General features: G+C 44.7%; 1 protein-coding gene across 1 annotated transcript in view; it reads left to right on the top strand.

Annotated features, from left to right (window-relative positions):
• Positions 1-22,280, top strand: part of RNF19B (ring finger protein 19B) — a 180,685-nt gene that overhangs the window by 137,115 nt on the left and 21,290 nt on the right. The window contains exon 7 of the mRNA XM_086955734.1: positions 1,956-2,163. Coding sequence (XP_086811860.1) covers positions 1,956-2,163 — 208 coding nt within the window. The remainder of the gene's footprint in view (positions 1-1,955; positions 2,164-22,280) is intronic.

The following is a 22,280-nucleotide window of genomic DNA, read 5'->3' as shown; positions in this document are numbered from 1 at the left end:
TTCTAGTATTTGGGTATCTGCAGCCAGCCTCAAGAATGTAAGCACATTCTCGAGGAATCTAGGAAATGCATGTTATGCTGCTAAATGGAAATGTAATTTACTATTCTACTCAAAAAATTGACTCTTGCGGTCATTGCTCAGCATATCTACCATCTGCTCGATTTTTCAAAAAGCAGGTGTGCCTTAAATCTTTATTATCCATTTATCGTCGATCGCCACACACCTTAATTGGCTATTCAAGCTTGAAAGGAACTGCAGGTTGCCCAAACTATACTTAACTGTGTTCCAAACTTCTCCGCCCTCTGCTTGCAAGTTAATGCTTTATAGTTCGGGATACTGCTTTTCAATCTGTACTCTGCATGTGATCTACAGTTGCAAATAAAAATAGTTATTTAAAAGTTTACCGCTAGTAGTGTTGTGAATTTAAATGCTCCCTACGTTTGTCCCCAGATGAGAGTACACCGGAAAACGTCTCCTGTAAATTGCCTAATGTTTCCACCTACGTTTTGCAAAATACCTTTACTAGACCGATCTATCCATACCCTTGATTGGGGGTGGATGCAATCGCAAATGAAGTCGGTTTCCTGGTATATTGTAGATCAAAGAATAGATGTTACTGCAGAAATGATAGCAGTCAATCTATAGACCTCTAATGGATAGAAGGCTTACCCTGCCTTGCCAGGATTCCAACTTTCAGCCCACTGAGCCACCCTATGGGGCGGAGTAACAAACTGCTCTCAGAAGAATGGCTTTACAGAGAAGTTCAGATGGAAAGAACTCTTAACTCAAAATGCACTTTGATCTAGCGACTATAGATGTGGGATGCAGATGCCTTTTTATTGGGGACATACCAGGACTAGTGCGTGTCTGTCTTCTCTAAGGGCCCACAGGTAAAGCTGCTTGTTGTAATGTGCATCCCAGATATTGATTGTTAATTTTGGAGTACAGTCCTCCTGAGGAATCCTTTCCATCCTCTGCAGCAAAAAATAAGGATATTTGTACAATGATCTATTGCTGCTGATGGGCTTGTATTTAGACTCCAGTTCCTGAACCAGTTTTGAGTTCTCCCTGGTCCCACCATGATAGGTCTCCATTATTCCATTCATCCCCCCACATCCAACATGTTGGCCGCTGACCGTGCACCAGAATATCCCTTCTATACCCTTCACTTTCTAGTGCTGCGAAACAATGGTAACTACCTGTAGTGAGGTGTTACCATCAGATGAAATAATTAGGAAAGCATTCCTTCTTTTAACATCCCCTTCCATTCCAGCAGAACACCTTAAATTGGTGCCTTAAAACGTTGTGGTTTATTTAATCAAATGCCAAAAAGGGCATTTTTGCTATGAGGAAGATTTTCAGGTTGGTTACACCCTCTAATTAAAAAAAAAAAAAAGGTATAGTCTTCACGCTGAAAACAATTGCAACTCATTGATTTTACAGATGTTTGATTTCTAGAATATTCTAGACTATACTTTAGTCTCCAAACCCGTCTCTACAGGGACCACATGTGCATTAAAATGGAAAAATCATGAGGAAGAAAGACTTAGTTAAGGTTAAACCGATTTTCTCACCTGGAGGTGGCATTTGTTTAAGGGGAACATTTTCTGTCCGAGTTAGCCAAGACGCATCCTACCATGAAGCTCTGCATGCTGTCGCCAGATAGCTGCCAAGCTCTTGTATTGACCACTTTTTAAAGTCTCCTTATCTGTTCTCTATTGATGCTCATATACACTTCACATAATGCCTTTCCTCTGAACATCCTGCTCTTCCGATACGTTAAACAAATGTACTGGTGACCTGCTTTCATTGTACTTCATGGATAAGTTCCTCTTAATCTTACTAGTGAAGTTGTTCCTCCAAGTATTTCTTGCTTATGTGTCTTGATATTAGTGCCCTGCGTGTCATTTGTTTGCCATAAGTCTCTAAATGAATGTCCTCTTTTCTACTTGCAGTGGCAGATGCCTGGCGTGCCTTGAAGAACCCTAGCATTGGTGAGAGCAGCATTGAGGGGTTGACTAGCGTGCTGAGTGCTAGTGGGAGCCCTACGGATGGCCTGAGTGTGGTGCATGGAAACTACCTTGAGACGGCCAGCTTTGCGGCACTTTCTGGAGGTGTCCTTACTGGGGGAGCCTTAGCTGGTGGAAAAGGCAAATATAGCAAGTAAGTTAACTTCATCTCACGATTAAGCTGTTCGCATAGTAAGGACAAGAAAGGGTTATCAGTGTTTGCAATCTTTTGAAAACCCTACCACCAAATTTCCCATTGTCTGCAAGAAATCCCGTTTGTGGGTTCCTTGGCACACAGACACCCGTGTTGATACATCTTTTGTGATCTACAAGGTTCTTTCCACCATTGCTACAATGTGGCTTCTACAATGAAGCCCCTGTTCAGTGAGGCAATATAGTCTTTCATATCATGAGGTAGTGAAGGGCCTTTTAATGCTTGGTTCCGGGTGGCCTAGAGAATACTATAGTTATAACAGTAAGAAGGGGACCCTCCGCTTTATTGATCGATATTTGTCCCAGTGTTAATATAAGTTGAAATATTTATAATTTAATTTGTCCCTTTCACCACAATATATAAGAAATACTGTAAATATAGTAATTGTAGAAAGCTGTCCACGTTGACAGTTGAGGACCATACAAGTGCAAGTCACCTTGAATATAAAGCCCATCTGTAGACCTGTTCAACAGGAAAAAGTGCTAGAGTTGATTGGAAAAAGAGGGACAGAACACCTAGATTTTCCAACATCTTTTACTCTATGGTTGAAAATGTTGTCACTGATTCCTCCCACCCCCTTTTCAAAGTGGAAGATAAATACTATTTTTAAAATAAGGGAGCAGCAGAGGGAATTTCCTTTAACCTAGAAATATCCACATTTTACATGGCTGAATAGAAAAAAAATGTAAATATATTAATTTTTTAAGCCAACATGTCTATAGATAATAAGATCTGGAAACCGTAAATAGACATCTTCTCTGTAGAGGAAAGACCACAAGAAAAGTTTCCTGAATGAATAAGCTTCAGGTAACCAGATTAAATCTGGCATCAGGTAAGTGTTACACTGCAAGATATTTGGATCCATGAACAGGATAGCCATAATGCTAACACTTTTTATACTAAAGAACCCAACTAAATACTGCCTTGTGTTGTAAAATGGTCCATTCAAGATAATATAGCTTTCTCCAGTATTAGGGTCTTTCGTAGATTCACATGCTTTAATATTCCCCGTCTAAGTAGGAGTCCCACAGTAAATAAAAAAGCAATAACATTTGTATGTAAATACATAACACATGAAATAATACTAGAAAATACATAATAAATAGTCCAAAACAATTTCTACATAGGAATACATGATAGAGAGAAAACACTTGTAACATATTCCTCTCATTATGTTAGTCCAAACTAAAGCCAATCAGGCACCAGCACCCTTCCAGAACCTTCTCCTCAGAGCTCAGATCCTCAGATTTTCTACCGCACATCGTGTGAAGGGAGTCTCCCTGAGCTCTGCTCAGTTTTCTCAACTTGAAGTTTCCAGTCTTCTCATCATGTCTTCAAGTAAGAAGTCTTTATTTAGACCTTGCTCTTCTTGTGGGAAATTGCGTCTTTACTCTGAGGACCCCCACAAGAGATGCATTTGTCTTTATCCCGACCATGAGGTTGGTAACCAAGTTTTGCAGGACTTTCTCTACAAAGACCCTTAAAGACCGAGCAGGCCGTCTCCTCATTTGGCTCCAGTGTCTTAAGGATAAAGATGCAGAAAGTTTGCAGTCTGGACCTTCTAAAGCAGCCTCCATGTGTAGTAGTGTGCAGGATATGCCTTAACCTTTTCTAAAAAGGAAGACACTTTCCCTGTCTATGGCTCCTGCGGTGTCTTCCCCACCTCTACACCCACGAGACCTGGCTCTGAGGAGTCTTCTGCTGCCTCCCATCATGTTTCTGCTCCGAAACATGTTTCATCGTCGACGATCGTCCCGACGACAAGATCAGCCGGCGACAGTGACTACACCCGCCTACGGATCGTCGTCGACAGCTACATCGACGTCTTCCATGTCGACTAAGGTATCGCTTAGCTTTAAGACTGTCTCGTCGACGATACCTATTGCCTCGTCGTCGACTAAGAAATCTGCTTCGTCGTCAGTAAAGTCATCGTCGACTAAAGCTCACAAGAAATCTTCTTTGTCGTCGGTCCCGTCGACGACAGCTCCGTCTACGTCTGCTCCGTCGACGGTGGCTTCATCCGTCTACGTCTGCTCCGTCCGGTGGCTTCATCAACGCCGACGACTTCGTCGACTACCTTACTGTCTACGATGGTTCCGTTGATGGTGGATCTTTCTGCAACAACTACGTCGCCGTCTCTGCCAGCGTCGTCGGCGGCACAGTCGACGACAGTCTATGGTGGTTCCTTGATCGTTGGCCTCATAACCTTTGGTGCCCTTGTCTTCCAGCGGGTCTGGCTCTTCCACCGCCGACCCCTTGCACAATCGTAGTCAACGGCCAGTTGACCAACTATCCATGCCAGATCCTCAGCCTCCCTCCGCCCATGTTCGCCACAGGCTCTGAGCAGGATTCTGACAATGATATGGGTGATTCCTTCAGAGTGGCACGCAGTCCTTCGAATATTAAGTGCCAAGTTTACGGTGATGACGACGACCAGTATTCTCAGGCAGAAGAACACTCTGTACAAGTTCCAACTGCGACACTGCCTTTGTCCCTCATCTCAAAAATCTCCAACATATGTTGGATGACTACAACCGGCGTTTTCCACCTTCTCCGCAGGGTACGCCTATGCCTTATGTGCCTGCGGCTGCTCCGGCTCCTGTCCCTGTTCTTCCACCGTTGCCAGCAACGCCTTCACCACAGGTTCAGACGTCAGTGAAGATACACACTACGGTGTACCCGGTTGATGATGATGTCATTCCGGAACGGGAAGATTGAGAAGTCCACGATGATAATGACGCCACCATCCACACGGCTGAATGGGACGACAACCGGAGGAGGGGAAGGCCTCTGGATTTGGTAGAGCCCGGGGATTCGCCTCCGGTGGACATTGCAAGTTTCCATCAGCTGATGGATAGAGCGGCCCAGCGCTTAAAGTTGCCTAGAGTCCAGAGGGAGGAGGACCGTTTCCTCTATGATTTTAAAAATTAACCATTCAAACAAGTCCACACTATACCCATCATAGACTTTATATGGACTGAAGGGGTGAAGCTCATGCAAACTCCAAATTCACTGCCAGCTCAACTGCCTCGCCTTGAAAAAAAAAATACAAGGTGCCCATAGGATCTCCAGCGTGCCTTGTAGCTCATTCAAAGCCTGACTCAGCGGTCACTCAAGCAGAGCAACGTCGTTCCTGTAATCCGGCATCTCCAATTTCAGCTCCTCCAGATAGGGAGGGTCGTCGCCTGGATGCTATTGGATGCAAATTCTCCACTATGGCATCCACTACGGTGAGGGCGGCTAATGCTTTAGCCATCTTAGGCCGCTAAGACCGCCAGATGTGGTCGGACTTGTCTGCCCTGGTAAACCTCATCCCTGACTCTTCCAAGGCTGAAGCTTTAAAGATACTGCAGGACGGAGAGAGGACATCGGTGGAAATCATTGATTGCGCAGTTGACATTGCGTGCACTGGCTTTCGTCAGCTTGCTGGGGCAGCGGTCTTGCGGAGGCAGGGTTGGTTGCGGTCCACCTCCTTCCGCTAAGAAGTGCAATTCAAGATCCTGGATATACCGTACGACGGTGAGTCGCTTTTTGGGGCGCACATAGATGAGGCTTTGCAGTCCATTAAAAAGGACACTGATACTGCTCGCTCATTGGGGACTTAACAGTTTCTGAAGCAGCCATTTCGGGGTGCACGCGGACGTGGCACCTCCCCAACTTTTCGTGGAGGAAACACTCCATATCGCTCCTACCATCAAGGTAACCAACGTTACTCTTCCAACCAACAGCATTCCTCCTGACAGCAGTTGTCCAAATCATACAGGGGAAAATCCTTGTATAGAGGATCCACTCCCAAACGTCAATGACTTGTGTATCCCCCCCTCCCCCCGTGTTGTAGGTCTAATCTCTCTGTTCTTTTCTAAGTGGTCCTCCATCACCTCGGACCGCTGGGTTCTGGACATTGTGGCAAAGGGCCATGCTCTAGAGTTAATCAAGATTCCTCCTCCCACTCCACCGTCTGGCCCGCCTCCTCCCCACCTCCAGGAGCTTTTCCATCAAGTTTGTCTTCTAATTCAGAAAGGTGCCGTCGAAGTGGTTCCCAAGTCTCAGAGAGGAAATGGTTTCTATTTCCGTTTCTCCCTAATACTCAAGAAGACAGGAGATTGGCGACCGATTATGGATTTGCGAGCGCTCAACAGGTACCTCAAGAGCCAATCCTTCCGCATGCTTAAACTGGTAGTGATCCTGCGTATTCTCTCCATGGGCGACTTCATGACCACCATCGACCTTCAGGATGCTGACTTCCTTGTTCCAATTCTTCAAAAGCATCGGAAGTACTTGCGCTTCCGGGTGGGTCGTAGAGACTTCCAGTTCAAGGTGTTGCCTTCGGTCCGCCCCTCGTGTCTTCACAAGAGTATTGGCTCACCTGCGTATCCGAGGCGTCCAAATCTTTCCATATCTGGACGACTGCCTCCAAGTCAGTCTCGCAAACAGCTGCTTCAACACACTTGTCTTTGTCAGGACGTGTTTCGATCTATCTGCCTTGCCATCAATGTCGACAAATCTCAGGTCGAACTGGCTCAAAGCAGGAATTTTCTGGGAGCAACATTGGACACAATGCTTTCAAAGGCATTCATGTCCCAAGAGCGTCAACAAAAGACCCTCCGCTTGGTGTCTCTGATTCGGGCAAGACTGTCCGTTTCTGTCCGGATTTTAGTCATTTCTGGGGGTGGCATCGTCTTGTATTGCACTGATCCCAAATTGCAGACTATGGACTCGCCCCATTCAGGAGGAATTGGACGTACAGTGGCGTCAGGTCACCGGTTCTTTCAACGACCTCGCAAGTGTCACTGCTCGCATGCGACTAGCTCTCCAATGGTGGGCGCAACCGTCCAACCTTGTGACAGGAACTTCTTTCCTCTCCACCACTCCAGAACTCACGCTCACAACAGACGCCTCATTAGAAGGCTGGGGTGCTCACCTTCAAGGCCTTTCCATCAAAGGCAAATGGTCTCTGCTTCACTGTTCCTGGCACATCTACAGGCTGGAGTTGATGGCAATTTTTCTGGCACTCAAGTCGTTCCTTCCTGTGGTTCAAGGGGAATCAGTGCTCATTCAGACAGACAATACCACTAGTATGCACTATGTCAACAAGCAGGGCGGAACCAGGTCTCCGCTCTTGTCTCGGCTGGCTCAGTCGGTCTGTGATTGGGCAATCCGTCATCAAGTTACGTCTGCCGGGTGTCTCCAACAGCCTAGCGGATTCCCTCAGCAGGTCCACGTCATCGACCCACGAGTGGGAGTTGCATCAACCAACTCTCGACCTCGTTTTTCAACGATGGGGTCGTCCGTCTCTGGATCTCTTTGCAACACCGGAGAACTGGAAATGCCCATCTTACGCAAGTTGGCATCCCCACCATGGTCTTGCCGGAATGCCCTTTTGATGAATTGGTGCGATCTATTTGCCTACACTTTTCCTCCGATTCCGTTGGTGCCTCGTGTGCTGTGGAAGATGCAGAGGCATCCCTGCCACATTCTCCTGATTGCCCCCTGATGGCACCGACAGGCATGGTTTTCGGAGTTGCTCCTCCTGTCCCAGTGTGAGCCCATCCTCCTTCATCCTCGTCAGGACCTCCTCACGATGGACATGGGTCAAATTTGCCACCCGAACCCCTCCTCTCTACAATTGTTGGCCTGGAACCTGAGCACCTTGAATTTGCGCATTTAAATATCTCGCCGGAATGCAGAGACATTCTTGCTCAGGCCAGAGCTCCATCTACCATTAAGACTTACAAGCTCAAATGGAAGAGGTTTTGCCATTGGTGTGTGGTTACTAATAACCATCCTATCCATTCCACTCCGGAGCAGCTACTTCCGTTCTTTTTGGACCTGGCTCAATCCGGGCTTTCCCGTGCTACTTTGAGTTTTCTTGGTGGCAATCTCTCGTTTCCGGCAGGATGGCTCCTCCTCTCTCTGTTCTTCCAGAGTTATTCGTCAGTTTTTCAAAAAACTGTTCCGGAAGTTCCCACCTCTTCGGCATCCTCCTCCCACTTGGCATCTCAATGTCGTCTTAGCCCAACTAATGAAGGCGCCATTCGAGCCTATCCATAGGGCGGACTTAAAGTTTCTGACCTGGAAGGTAACCCTTCTCCTTGCTCTGACATTATCTCGTCACGTGAGTGATCTTCACGCTTTCAATGTTAAACCTCCTTTTCTCCAATTCAAACCGGACTGTGTGGTGCTTCGCACCAACCCAACTTTCCTGCCGAAGGTGCCTACAGATTTCCATCTAAATGAGCCTGTTTTTCTTAAAGACTTTCTTTGCCGATCCTCAATCTCCGGCAGAGCAGCGATTGCACTCTTTGGACATCAAACGATGCCTTAAATTTTACATCCGCAGGACAGCCACTTTTCGCAGGTCCGATCAACTGTTCATTGCCTACGGACGCATGCGTAAAGGGCGCCCTGTTACCAAGCCAACTATTGCACATTGGATTTCTTCAGCCATTGTCTTCTGGCATCAGCAGGCCGGCAAGCCTCTACAATCTTCAGTGAGGGCTCATTCCACCAGGGCGATGTCCTCCTCTACCGCCCTGTTTGCTGGTGTGCCGCTTCATCAGATCTGCCGAGCAGCCACGTGGTCCAACTGGCACACGTTCACGAAGCACTACTGCTTGGATGCCATCAACGAGGCGGATACAACAGTGGGACAGGCAGTACTTCGTCATCTTTCTAACTAAGGTGAGCCTCAGTCTTCCCTCCTCCACTATGGTTTTATATGATTGCTATCAGTACTTACATGACGGTATTATTATTGTCTCTTTGGTTTCTCCATGCTGTTGCATAGCAATTGGACTTCTTTGGATGTTACTGTTCTCTATTCTATTCAAGCATGTGAATCTATGAAAGACACCCCAATACTGGAGAAGAACAATTGTTTACCTGTAAACAGGTGGTTCTCCAGCATTGGGGTCTTTCACAGATTCACATGCGACTCACCCACCTCCCCTCAGAGGCTCCCTTCTCCTCATAGACTCTTTTGTCACTCTTGTGCTACGAAAATCTGAGGGACTGAGCTCTGAGGAGAAGGTTCTAGAAGGGTGCTGGCGCCTGATTGGCTGTAGTTTGGACTAACCTAATGAGCGGAATAGGTTACAAGTGTTTTCTCTCTCTATCCTGTATTCCTGTGTAGAAATTGTTTTTGAGTATTTATTACGTATTTTCTAGTATTTCATGTGTTATGTATTTACATTCATATGTTATTGCTATTTTATTTACCTTGGGACTCCCACTTCGGGGAATATTCAAGCATGTGAATCTATGAAAGACACCAATACTGGAGAACCACCTGTTTACAGATAAGTAACAATTGTTCATAGCTTGCATTTCGCTCTATTTTTATTAATCAAAAGACTCAACACAGAGAAAGAAGACCACTTTAAATATACAGACATCCTAGTAGGATAAACTTTCTGGAAAAGAAAAAGTTTAACATACAAAAGACAGCCTGTTATACACTGAGAAACTAGTGGAAATAATTATCAGACCAAGTGAAACTATCAACAGTCTGTCTCTAGTTTCTCACACTAATGAAAAGAAGAAATTTGTGCCATCATTTTTCACTCTTTAAATACCATCAAATGCTCACTCCAAAAAATGCCCTTTGCATTAAATGAAAATAAACACTTATTATACATTCAATACAAAGGTATTTATAAATGTAGAAACTGTTCAGTCTATCGAACAGTCACAGGTGACCGGATTTCATTTAGAAATTACAACCTAATCCACTGTTTCTTTAATAACTAATTGAAAATATGCATTTTATGGCATTGTTCCCTGCAAACATTCTGTACATTGGAAAGACCTTAAGAGTCAAATGAACGTGTTCAATATAAATCACAGCCTCCTGGCATGCCATTGGATGGACTAGAACCTCACAGGAAAATCAGCTGACCTGGACAGTTCTTAAAATTGACACAAAAAAACCTTAGGAGCACAGAACAACTAATACAAAAAAAAGTTTCTTGAACTTTAAATGTAGATGTAACAAGAGCTCAAATACAACCTAAAACTGCAGATCGTCTTACGAGAAAAAAAGATGCTCTTTGGAAAGCATAGCCATCATTTAGATGAAAGCAATGTCCTTTCACGTCAGGTGCCCACATGATGGTTTATGAAGGAGAACAGCATGCTTGCTGGCATCAAAAACTGGAAGCATTCATCATCTCTCCGTTAAGGAACAAATTTAGTTTGATAACAGCGCTTTTTTTCTTTGCCCAGGATTGGGAGGGCGGGGAGGTTTCATTCACTTTTGTTTAATGTTGGACAGGTTTGACAAATATGATACTATTCATGGAAGAGCAGTTTTGCAGCGTGAATCTTTCTGGATTCACTATGCTGTGCATTATTCCGCCATCTAGCGGTTGGGTCCAGAATTGTAATATTTCTATTTTTCTTTTTTACTTTTTTTTGTTCGTGGGCATCGGCGACGTAGTACCATTTGGTGTCCTTCTGTGACGTCGACTGGCTTCTATAGCTCGTGACAGCCAGAAGACGGTCCGTGGTATCGACAGAGAGCGGTGCCTCACGCCCTGAGCTGTTGCCAGGAGTGGTGAAAAGTCCACCTGTACATATCCGGGTCACAACACTACTCCCGTAGATACTTCGTAAAAGAGACCATCGGTGACTATAGGTTGTATCGTTCCAACTTATTTTAATATTATTTTGGTTTGAAAACACATATTTGCAGTAGCATTACCATCTAGGTCCTGAGGGAGGCCACGATCGCAGCTCTATCGTTATGTCAAACATGTAGACCCTTCTATTTAGACCAACGCGTTTGACAATTTTTTTTCAGATCGCCCTTGCACTTTTTTAACAATGGACTCGGAAGTGTTAAAATTTCTTTTTCGCTTGGTAGCTAATTTAAACATCACTTCACGTACCACTTTTTTTCGCACTGCAAACACCCACCGTCAAAACATTCTTCATGCTTCATAGATCTTAGATCAGACCAATGTCTTACTTAAAAACATCCTTGAGCTCCTCCCTTATGGTGAGGCGGTTGCAGCCCTTTGTTGTCCTAGGTTTTGCAACCAAGAGAGATCCCAGATGATGAAGCATGCCACCTCGGTGGGTGATGGGATTCTGTCCTCTTAAATAGGACTTCTTCCATGAAGATATAAGATTACTTGCTTATACTGATTGTGCCTCTGACCTCTCCTTTGGGGAGTGCATTAGACCCGCGGATTTGTTTGTTTATTATTCCCTCCGGAAGCTCCCACCTTTAGTAGCCATCTTCAGATTCTTTTTTCCGCTGTTGGGTCCGGATCGTTACGGAGCAGCTCCCAAGATTGGAGAGAAGAATCGAAGAAAATAAAGAAGCACTATGAACAAGTTCTTTCGACTACCCGGAGCAACAGGAGGTCATCGAGAAATTGAGATCTTCGACAATCGGATAATGCGCATGCAGGGAGCTCCCAGGATGCGGTAATGGACAAAACACATTTCAAATTTTGTCAGAACTTTCACCACAAGTCTGCTCAGAAGGATCAGCATCCAGTCTGTAACCTGTGCCTGCTGCTGGATCATCAGAGCGCCGACTGCAACGCCTGCTCAGTCTTCACCCCAAAGACTTTGAGAGTGAGAGAAAGGCAGCTACTGGCCAATCACAACATGCAGGGGCAAGGACCACCGCCTTCATTGCGAGGCCTGGGCCTCTCTAGTGAAGAGGAAGATAAGGTTGTCGAAGGACCACAGGGCACAGAGGAAAGATATTTTGGTGGTGAAGGTCGAAAAGAAGTCTTTGAAAGAGGTAAGGTAGTCTTCAACCCTGGAAAAAAACATTTGTCTCAAAACAGGCTTAAAACTAACAAGAGGAGCTCCGTTGCCGAAAAGTTCGATGACTGCGACTGCATCCAAACCAAAACACACCGTAGGATCCTTGGATAAGGACTTCGAAATGGCAAAGTTCCTTGAAAGGGCGAAGACTCCTGCCAAAATGATGTTTCGGCGTCTGGAAAAAAAACCACACGCACACTCAACCCTCGACAACCGCTTTGGCGTCGACAACCAAAAAACGAAAGGCAGAAGATCTCGACGCCGTAACACACGCAGCTGAGATAGAAAGGAAGAGGAAAAGGCTTGAAACCCAAATGGCAAATCTAGTACAACGAAAGACTTCGAAGAAAGCTTGAAGCAATTCAAGATTCCGCCGAAAACAAAGGATACGGCAGGGGAGACAGTCGGCGAGGATATAATTCCACAGACCACCCCTGAGCCAGTCGAGTAAGAACAAGAACCGGAATCCTGATTCTTCGGGGACGATGTTGAAGAAGATGAACAAACTCATGCAGAATCCGCGAGCTCGGAGAATCAAGACCTCCAATGGCAAGATTTAGACGCCGAATCACAGGAGGAGGCTGTGGAGACATATCCTTCCAGGGCTTCACTTCCAGATGACATTGGCATGTATAATCAAGTGGTTAAGAAGGCAGCAGACATGTATGGAGTGCCGCTGGAGGAGGAAAAACCAGTCCTGTTTTTTATTAGACACTAACTCCTACGCAGTCGAGAAACCAGTTTCTCCCAATGCTACCAAGCGTACTAGACCAGGGAAAAGAGGCATTCAAGGAGCCAGCTGCATGCCAAGAGCTGGTAAGAAGTACAAGCACTCTTCGAAAAACCCTTTATACATCAAGGGATCGGAGCCGGCTGACTCCCATTATTAAATCAACGGCAAGGAAAAGAGCTAATGTTCCAGCTACAGTAGGTCCACCTCAAGACTGAGAAAGTAAAAAGATCGACATGGTAGGAAGGGAAGTGGAGAGGAGTGCAAACGAATGAATGACGCATAGCCAATTCAAATGCACTGTTGAACCGTCACACCTACCAACATTGGGAAGAAGTAGGAGAGCTGTTGAAACACCTTTATGAACAATTCCAAAAGTGAGCTACCCACCTGGTAGAGTAAGGGAAGAACATCGCAAATACATGCTTAAAATCTGCCTTGGATGCTGCTGAAACATCCAGCAGACAAATGATGATTGGAATCACAAAGGAGAAACGCATGGCTTCGAATTTCTGGATTCAAATCTAGAGTTCAGAGTAACATCAAATCACCATTCAGTGGGGGGCAATTGTTTGGGAGTGTGGTGGATGAGAAACTCAAATCAATTGAAAAAAGATGATGAAAGTGCGAGGGCCATTGGGGCGGGGCGCACCAGTTCAGGGGCCTACGAAGAGGAACACCATCAAGGAGACCAGCAGGTAGAGGTACGCAACAACCAACTACTTCTCATCAAGGTTAACAGCAAACATACCAAACGGGAAATTACTTTAAACAAGGTCAAGGTGCACCACTTCAGAGTTTGCATGAACTGATAACTTTGATGAGGTTAACAGCAATAATCACATTAGTTGTTATTTTTGTTCTTTAAGAGTTCTTTAATTGAGTTCAGTTGTAAGTAACAAATCACACACAGGAGCTACAGCCGACGCGTTTCGTCCTCTTGGGACTTCTTCAGGGCGAAGTGAAAAATAGGATAGTGTCCTTATGTCTTCTCCCGTGACTATCAGGGTGCGTGGAAATATCTGTAACGATTTGTCATGCTCGATAGGGCATCCTGTTGAACAAAAACCTCTCTGTGGAGGTATCTCGTCTGTCCGAGCCGTTCTTATTGTTCGGCAGTATATATCTATTTGTAGTCTGTACTGCCAAAATTCTCTTGGAAAGGTATTTCAATATTGTACTTGTAAATATCATCATCATCCTGACGGAGGAGGACGTTGTACTGCAGGTGGATATAGGAACCAGGGGATGCCTTAGCCCACTTTATTAAGAGTGCCTAAGCAGAAGGTATAATACCCCTTTTCTTACAACAAGCCTACAATAGATAGCCAGACTAAACCTACATTTTCCACTACCCTGGTTCCAGCTCTCTTTGGATCAACATCCATATTCTTGATGATATTTACAAGTACAATATTGAAATACCTTTCCAAGAGAATTTTGGCAGTACAGATTACAAATAGATATATACTGCCGAACAATAAGAACGGCTCGGACAGACGAGATACCTCCACAGAGAAGTTTTTGTTCAACCGGATGCCCTATCGAGCATGACAAATCGTTACAGATATTTCCACGCACCCTGATAGTCACGGGAGAAGACATAAGGACACTATCCTATTTTTCACTTCGCCCTGAAGAAGTCCCAAGAGGACGAAACGCGTCGGCTGTAGCTCCTGTGTGTGATTTGTTACTTACAACTGAACTCAATTAAAGAACTCTTAAAGAACAAAAATAACAACTAATGTGATTATTGCTGTTAACTTTGATGAGGTTATCAGTTCATGCAAACTCTGAAGTGGTGCACCTTGACCTTGTTTAAAGTAATTTTCAGTTCATGTTTTGAACCAACATTGTAACGGTGGGTGTTATTGAAGTGTGCACACATATTGTCCCATGTATTATAGTGTGGGTCTAAACTAATTTTGGGAGAATATTTGACCAGGTGCTGTTCTGGTGGGAATCCTCCACCGTTGTTCTTTTTCCAATACCAAACGGGAAACTTGGGTACACAGCAAGGACAACAGCATTGCTGGCAGTACCAAGGCAGAGCATCCTTTTGTGGGTGCTTCCGTGGCCGAGGACAGCCACAAAGGGGAGGACAACAAGCCTCAACACAACACAGTACACTCAGCAAAACTGAGGGTACACACAGGCAAAAATTTACAGTTCCTCCAACATACCACCCTAGTAGGAGGCAGACTACAATTTTACCATCAGAAATGAAGGCAAATAACCACAGACAAGTGGATTTTAAACATAATACAGTAACAATACTGCATACAACTCACCAACCAACCTCCAGACAAAGCACCAAATGAAAAGAACCATTCCAAACAGCTATCTCCCCTAGTCAAGGAGGTGCAAGAATTAAAGGAAAATCATGCGATAGAACACGTACTGCACAGAGAGAAGAACAAAGGAGTATATTCAACCTACTTCCTAAATCCAAAAGTGGACGAAACATTAAGGCCAATATTAAGCCTATAGTTTCTAAACAAATTCATAAAGACACAGTCAAAATGACTTCCCTACAGGAAGTGCTACCTTGGGTGCAAACAGGAGATTACATGGCAACATTTGACTTAAAGGGTGCGAACCTGCACATTCCAATGAACAAAAGACACAGACTATTAAGATTTGTCGCTGACAACAAATACTACCAATTCAAAGTTCTAGCTTTTGGCCTAAAATCTGCACCACAGGTGTGCAGAATGTGCCTGGCAGCAGTAGCAGCACATCTCAGAAGGCAAGGAATTCCTGTTTACCCCTACTTAGACGACTGGTCAGTAAGGGCAAACTCAAACAGCCTATGCAAACAGCATACACAAGACAAATGTGGTAGTGACAAAAGTTCAGCTGGGTTTTCTCCATACATGGGGGAAAAATCATCAATGGAACCGGAACGCAAGGTGTTGGGCGCAGAGATAAACACTGGGTTAGGGAAAGCATTACCCAGCGAGAAGAGAATATCAGCCTATTGACGTAGACTCATCTTTACCAGAAGGGGCATCATCTGACAGTGAAGACAGTGGGGAACTTACTAGGAATGATGGCATCGTGCATGCATTTAGTTCCCAATATTAGTCTGCACATGAAAGTATTTTAAGAATGTCTCCAAACACAATGGTCACAAGCTACAGGGAGTTGGGAGGATCTAGAGGTCGTCACAGATTTTATCAGGAGATGGCATGGTGGAACAAAGCAAACATAGCACATGTGAGTTTTTACACCTCCAACTCCAACAATGACCAGATGCGTCCCTAGTGGGATGGGAAGCACACATGGACAATCTCAAATTTAAGGGGATTGTGGACACCACATGATGCGGTGACACATCAATATCTTGGAACTAAAAACTGTGGTGTTAGCCTTAAAAGCCTTTCAGAAGCAGCTATACCGAAAAGGTTGTTGGTACAAACTGACAACACTACGACTATGTTTTACATAAACAAACAAGGAGGGACCCCCTCTATCTCGCTTTCAACGCTAGCACAACAGATTTGGAGATGGGCAATTCCAAGGGAAATAGATAACTTGGAGATCCACCTGCCAGGAAAGGACAATCTAGAAGCAGACAAACCACATCCCACGAGTGGGAACTGAACCAAACAGAAGTGCAAACAGTTTTTAAAAAATGGGGAACACCACAAATAGACCTATTTGCAACACCCCACAATGCAAAATGCCAAAACCTCGCAACCCTGCAATCAGTCACTAGGGAATGCCCTATAGATGGACTGGTTAGGGAAATTTGCATACGCTTTTCCCCAATACCATTGCAAATGCAGAACCAGCAAGATAACCATGATTCTCATAGCTCCACAATGGGCCAGACAAACATGGTTCTCAGCACTAATGGAAATCTCGGAAGGAACCATGCGCAAACTTCCAAGAACAAAGGATTTGCTAACCATGCAGAACTGGAAAGTGCTTCATCCAGAACCGGGAGCCTATGTCTAGCAGCATGGCTCCTGCAGGCTTAGAATTCGCACATCTCAAACTACCAGAAAGCACAATGGCTGTTCTAAGAGAAGCTAGGAAACCAACAACAGGAACATGTTATACAGACAAATGGAAGAGATACACCCAATGGTGTCTTCAAAGGCGTCTTTCAAGAAAGATTACAAAGGAAAGAACAGTGCTAAAATATCTGACACATTTACTACAAAGTAAATTAAGTTTTTCATCACTAAAAGTACATTTAGCTGCAATAGTAGCATATACAAGGGGTGAAACACGGGAAAGCTGCTTCACCTCACATGTGGTCAAAAGGTTCCTAGAGGGTGCAAAGAGGATTGCACCACCAAAAATGGTACCAGCACCGGCTTGGAATCTGAACATAGTTCTAGCACAACTGATGAGCACCTTTTGATCCATTACACAAAGCAAAGGTTCAAATACTTACAATAAAGATGACATTTTTAGTGGCAATAACATCCTTACGTTGTTAGTGAACTGCAGGCACGAACATTACAGGAACCCTACTTCCAGATACATAGTAACAGAATTGTCCTGAGCACAGATCCACAATTCATGCCAAAGGTGGTGTCAAAGTCCCACGTAAACAAAAGTATACAAATACCAAGTTTCTATCAAAACCCTGAAGACTAAGCGGAAAGCGCTTTGCACACACTTGATGCAAGAAGAGCGGTCCTGTATTACGTGGAAAAGACTAAAGAATACAGAAAGACAAAACAACTGTTTGTATCCTTTGCAAAAGGTTTTCTGGGAAGACCACTAACCAAGAGCACAATCGCAAGATGGATAGCAAAAGCCATACAATTGTGCCACACACAAGCAGGGCAGACTTTACAAGGAGCAACTATTGCCATTCTTGCTAACACTCCAGGACATTTGCATGGCAGCAACATGGTCTTCTGTATACACATTCACCAAACATTACTGTGTGGACATTCAAATGAACAAGGAGGCACAAGTTGGACAAAAGGGCTTACAGCATTTATTTACAAACCAAAGTTCATCTTCAACCCAGCCACCACAAGACTAGCAAACCTCTACAAAGTCTGTGCACAGCATAGTGAATCCAGAAAGATTCTCCCTGTCGGTGTAGTTTTGTAACTTGAAAATCTTTCTGGATTCACTTGCGAACCCACCCTCCTCCGCCAAGGAAGAGAACTATAAGGAGAAAAGATTAAAAGAGGGAGGTCAAATAAAGAGCAAAAAAAAAAAGAATCCGAAGATGGCTACTAAAGGTGGGAGCTTCTGGAGGAAGCCAGTCGACGTCAAGGATACCAAATGGTACTACGTCGCCGATGCCCACCAACAACAAAGACTACAATTTCGGGCCCAACCACTAGATGGCAGAACAATGCACAGCTTATTAAAACAAGACAGTTTTTCAAGCTGCAAAATTACACCAACCGGTAAGAAGCTATTGGTTACTACGCACAGGCTCCTAGTAGCTTTCCCCACGGGTGGGGGTGGTCCACAGGTATGATCCGCATCCTGGGCGGGCGGGGGCTGGTCGGGGGGAGTGGGGGGGGGGGGGGGGGGGGCGGGCAGCATTCTCGCACAAATCATTTGGAAATGGGCGATACGCCACAATTTATCTCCTAGCCGTACACCTTCCAGGAGTAAACCATCAGAATGCCGGTCTCCAAAGCAGACCGAGGCAGCAAATCCACGAGTGGGAACTGCATCCCCCATTGTTCCACCGTATTTCCAACAGTGGGGATTTCCTCACATAGACCTATTTGCAACAGCAGAAAACGTGAAATGCCAAGACTTCCCACACCCACTATTCAAGGGCTCTGTCCTGGTCCAGGATATTTGCCTATGCTTTTCTGCCTCTCCCACTCATTGCACTAGTAGTTCGGAATCTCAGGTAGACCTCCCTCACACTAATCTTAATAGCTCCCACATGGGCCCGTCAACCCTGGTTCACAACCCTATTGGAGCTCTCAGTAGTTCCACACCAGAAGCTGCATCTCACCTCCAGCCTTCTCACACAGAGCCTTGGAGAAATCAGACACCCAGGCCCCAAACACAACCTGGCCCCTGAACTCATAGGGGTTGGTTATTTAAATCTTCCACCAAACTGTATGAATATCCTGAAAGAAGCCAGAAAACCTACTACAGGAATTTTTATGCGGCTAAATGGAACCTATTTGTTATATACTGTAATAACAATATCAACCTGTTAGATGTTTCCATTCAGAATATCATCTGTTACTTTTTACACTTAAAGCAATCTGGACTAGCCTACACATCCATCCGCTTCAATCTAGCTGCAATAGCGGAGTTATTAGCAAATTGACAATACTTGTCTGTATTCAGAGTACCAATTATTATAGCCTTTATAGAATGATTAAAAAGAGTAAGTAATACCACCAAGACTTTCACCAATGTGTAATCTAAACTAAGTACTTGCACAGTTAATGGGACCACCCTTTGAGCCAATGCATAGGTGTCAACTTCAATTTCGATCATGGAAAGTTGCTTTCCTCATCGCAATTACTTTATTAAGAAGAGTTGGTGAACTCAAGGCATTAACCTTAGAAGAAGCCTAGCTTGCTTAATCTCCACAACGGCCCCTCGCCGCGGGATGCCTGGCTTTCACCTTGTGGATACCCTGCCGGGGTATCTCACAGGGGAATACCAGGACGGGTTCCCTAAGCAAGCGCATAGATGCCTGCGATGTGGGCGATTTGCGCTATATAAATACATGTACATTTACATTTACATTTACATTTTCAACTTCACAGAGACAAAGTAGTTCTTCGTACTAACCGTAAGTTCCTGCTTAAAGTGGTATCTGCCTTTTATATCAATCAGTTCAGTTGCCTGTGTTCTTTTCTCAACCTGATTCAGTGGCAGAACGAGCTCTACACACCCTTGCTGTTAGATTAGCTTTACTTTATTATATACAAAGCACTTTTGCAAAACAAAGCAAATCTTGGTTGTTTTTGCTCCACCACACAGTCAATCCCATTTCTAAATCAAGCCTTTCTAAATGGATTGTCAAAAGCAAAGAACTTTAACAGTACCCCCTAGAGCAGATTCCACTCACAAAATATGGGCTACTAATGGCCTTCTTGGAGAATATTCCCCTAGCTGACATATGTAAGGCAGAAACATGGTCTACACCGCACACATTCAACAAACACTATTGTGTAGATTTGTTTGCAAGGCAGCAGGCTAATGTAGACCAGGCTGTACTCCAAACACTGTTTCAAACTACAACCGCTACTAGTTAGCCACTGCTTTGGGAGCATACTGCTTTGTAGTCTGTGCAAAGCATGTGATCTACAGCACACATGCCTCAAACGGATTATGTTACTTACCCAGTAAGCATCTGTTATTGACATTTGGAGCTGTAGTAAGTAACATTAGCCTTTTGATAATATGGCTGAAATTTCACACTAGTTACTATATAACCTAACTGCTACCACCGTTACCATTATATAAACACAATTACTACCAACACTATTGCCATCATTTTCTGATAGCCTTCTATCCGCAATTTGCTCACCTTTTTGAATATTCCCCAGTCCTCCGGTTGGAAACTCTTCAGCTGTACCTCTGCACACCGGTAGGTGGTGCCATGCGGCTCTGCACCAAAGCAGGTGAAATGTCTTGTGGAGTCTTTATAGACTGCACACATTGACCTCTATTTTATTTTATTCCCACGTCACTTTACATGGATCAAGAGCCATCTGTTTAGTCTCTCAGAGATACTTTGCTTTGATAATTCACCAAGTTTTTTACAGTGTCCAAGGGATGTCAACCCCTAAAAAGACAGGGTTGAAGCCCTGTAGGGACTGTCCCAAGCAATTGTTTGCGACAGATCCCCCAAAAGGTGGGCCGGTTGTGTCTAGGGTTGAGTCACAACTCCTAGGTCTACAGTGACTGCGTGTTGAGCCCAAAAACCATTGGTGAAACCTTACATAACTAACCATAAGAAGACTCTTTGCCCTTACTGCTCTAAGTCCATGGTGCGGTTCTGGTCCCATTACCGCTCCCGGAGTTACTGAAGCATGTCTGTCAGCTTGCCCAGAGATTGTTTTGTCATCCCTGACTTTCATTTGTGGAGGTAGCTCTTCAGCCTGTTGCCGCGTCTTGCCTACAGTCTCAGATCTCCATTACAGAGACATCCTTGATGGGCTGGGACACTCCTCTTGGTCAGATGAAGTAGACCGGTGTTTGGCTGTTGCATTGTTGAAAGTTATTTGGCTGCTCTGTCTGCCTTTATGCATCTTCCTGCTTGAACCTTTGTTGCTGTTTCTGAAAGTTCGGTTGTGCTTATTTCCTCCCACATCCTCTGTGGGATTTAAATTTGGTGTTTACCTTTCTTTTGGCCTCCACATTCCAATAGATGCACAGTTGCTCACACTGAAAACCATATGCTTGGTGGCTATGGCTTTTGTCCGTAGGCTTAGCAAATTACATGCCCTGTCAGTCTGATATATATCCAAGGTTACAGGGACGTTCTAGTTATGCTCAGATTTCACTCGTACAAAACAAGTGAAATTCAGCAGTTATAGCTCCTGAGCTAACTATAACTTACGCCCCTGCAATGCACTGCTTATGACCGCACATATTACATCACCCCGGGGAAGCCGTGGAGGCCGTACATGCCTCCCCCACATTTATTTGTTAACCTAGCCACAGGTAGGTGGTGTCACTGGGGGCAACAATACATCTTTATTACCTGGGAGCCGATTAGTAAAGAAGCGCGCGGGCCAGTGTTACGCTTTTTTTTCTTTTTAAAGATAGCTACCAACACTTCCTAGTTTGAAGTGTTGCCAGCCAATCATATCTCCGCACTAGATTGAGAGGGTTTGCGAATCCTGTGTCCCTATATATACAAATTTGGATTTTGGTTAATATCTCTAAAACTACTGAACAAATTTACACCAATTAACAAAAAGGCACTTCCCTGGACCAACATCTACCTACCTTCCAAATTTCGTCTCATTCCGTTCAGCAGTCCGGGCTGTAGCTGTGTCTAAAGGTCCTATGTGATTTAACTTGAGGGGGAAATTGTTTTGGGACCCCCACCCCCTTATTCTGCCCTGCTTGACTGATGACCCTGAAACTTTAAAAACAGCAGCTGAAGTGAAAGTCAAATAAGTTTTAAAAATTGTCAAGTTATTTTTTTAAAACAATTTTTATTATTTTATACACAGAGGAGACGACAATGTAACAAAACATCAGTAAATCCATCCCCTCATACCCACTGTCTCACATCAATTACATATACGGTGGAGTCTGCCTTTGCCCAAAGTGGTGCATAAATCTGCTGCAAATGTCCATGTGACTATTTCCATTAGTCCTGAGAGGCATCAACCTACATCACCTACAATCATCTCCCACTCACCTCCAAACTCGAGCCCATATCTCTTTCCTCACCCTCCTACCCCCTAAAACCTCCCCCACCCATGCAAAAAGGAAAACCAACCAACCACCCAAAGCCCATGCCCCACAGCCCTCCCCCACCAGCCTCCCCACCCTCCCCAGGCGTGTCTGAGTACTACCAGTGTGGACTGGAACCCACCATCGGCAACTCTAGCCAGAAGCA

This window comes from Lissotriton vulgaris, chromosome 2_1 (assembly GCF_964263255.1).
Source record: "Lissotriton vulgaris chromosome 2_1, aLisVul1.2, whole genome shotgun sequence".
Classification (NCBI taxonomy): Eukaryota; Metazoa; Chordata; class Amphibia; order Caudata; family Salamandridae; genus Lissotriton; species Lissotriton vulgaris.
This window is presented reverse-complemented; position numbering and strand designations above follow the sequence as displayed.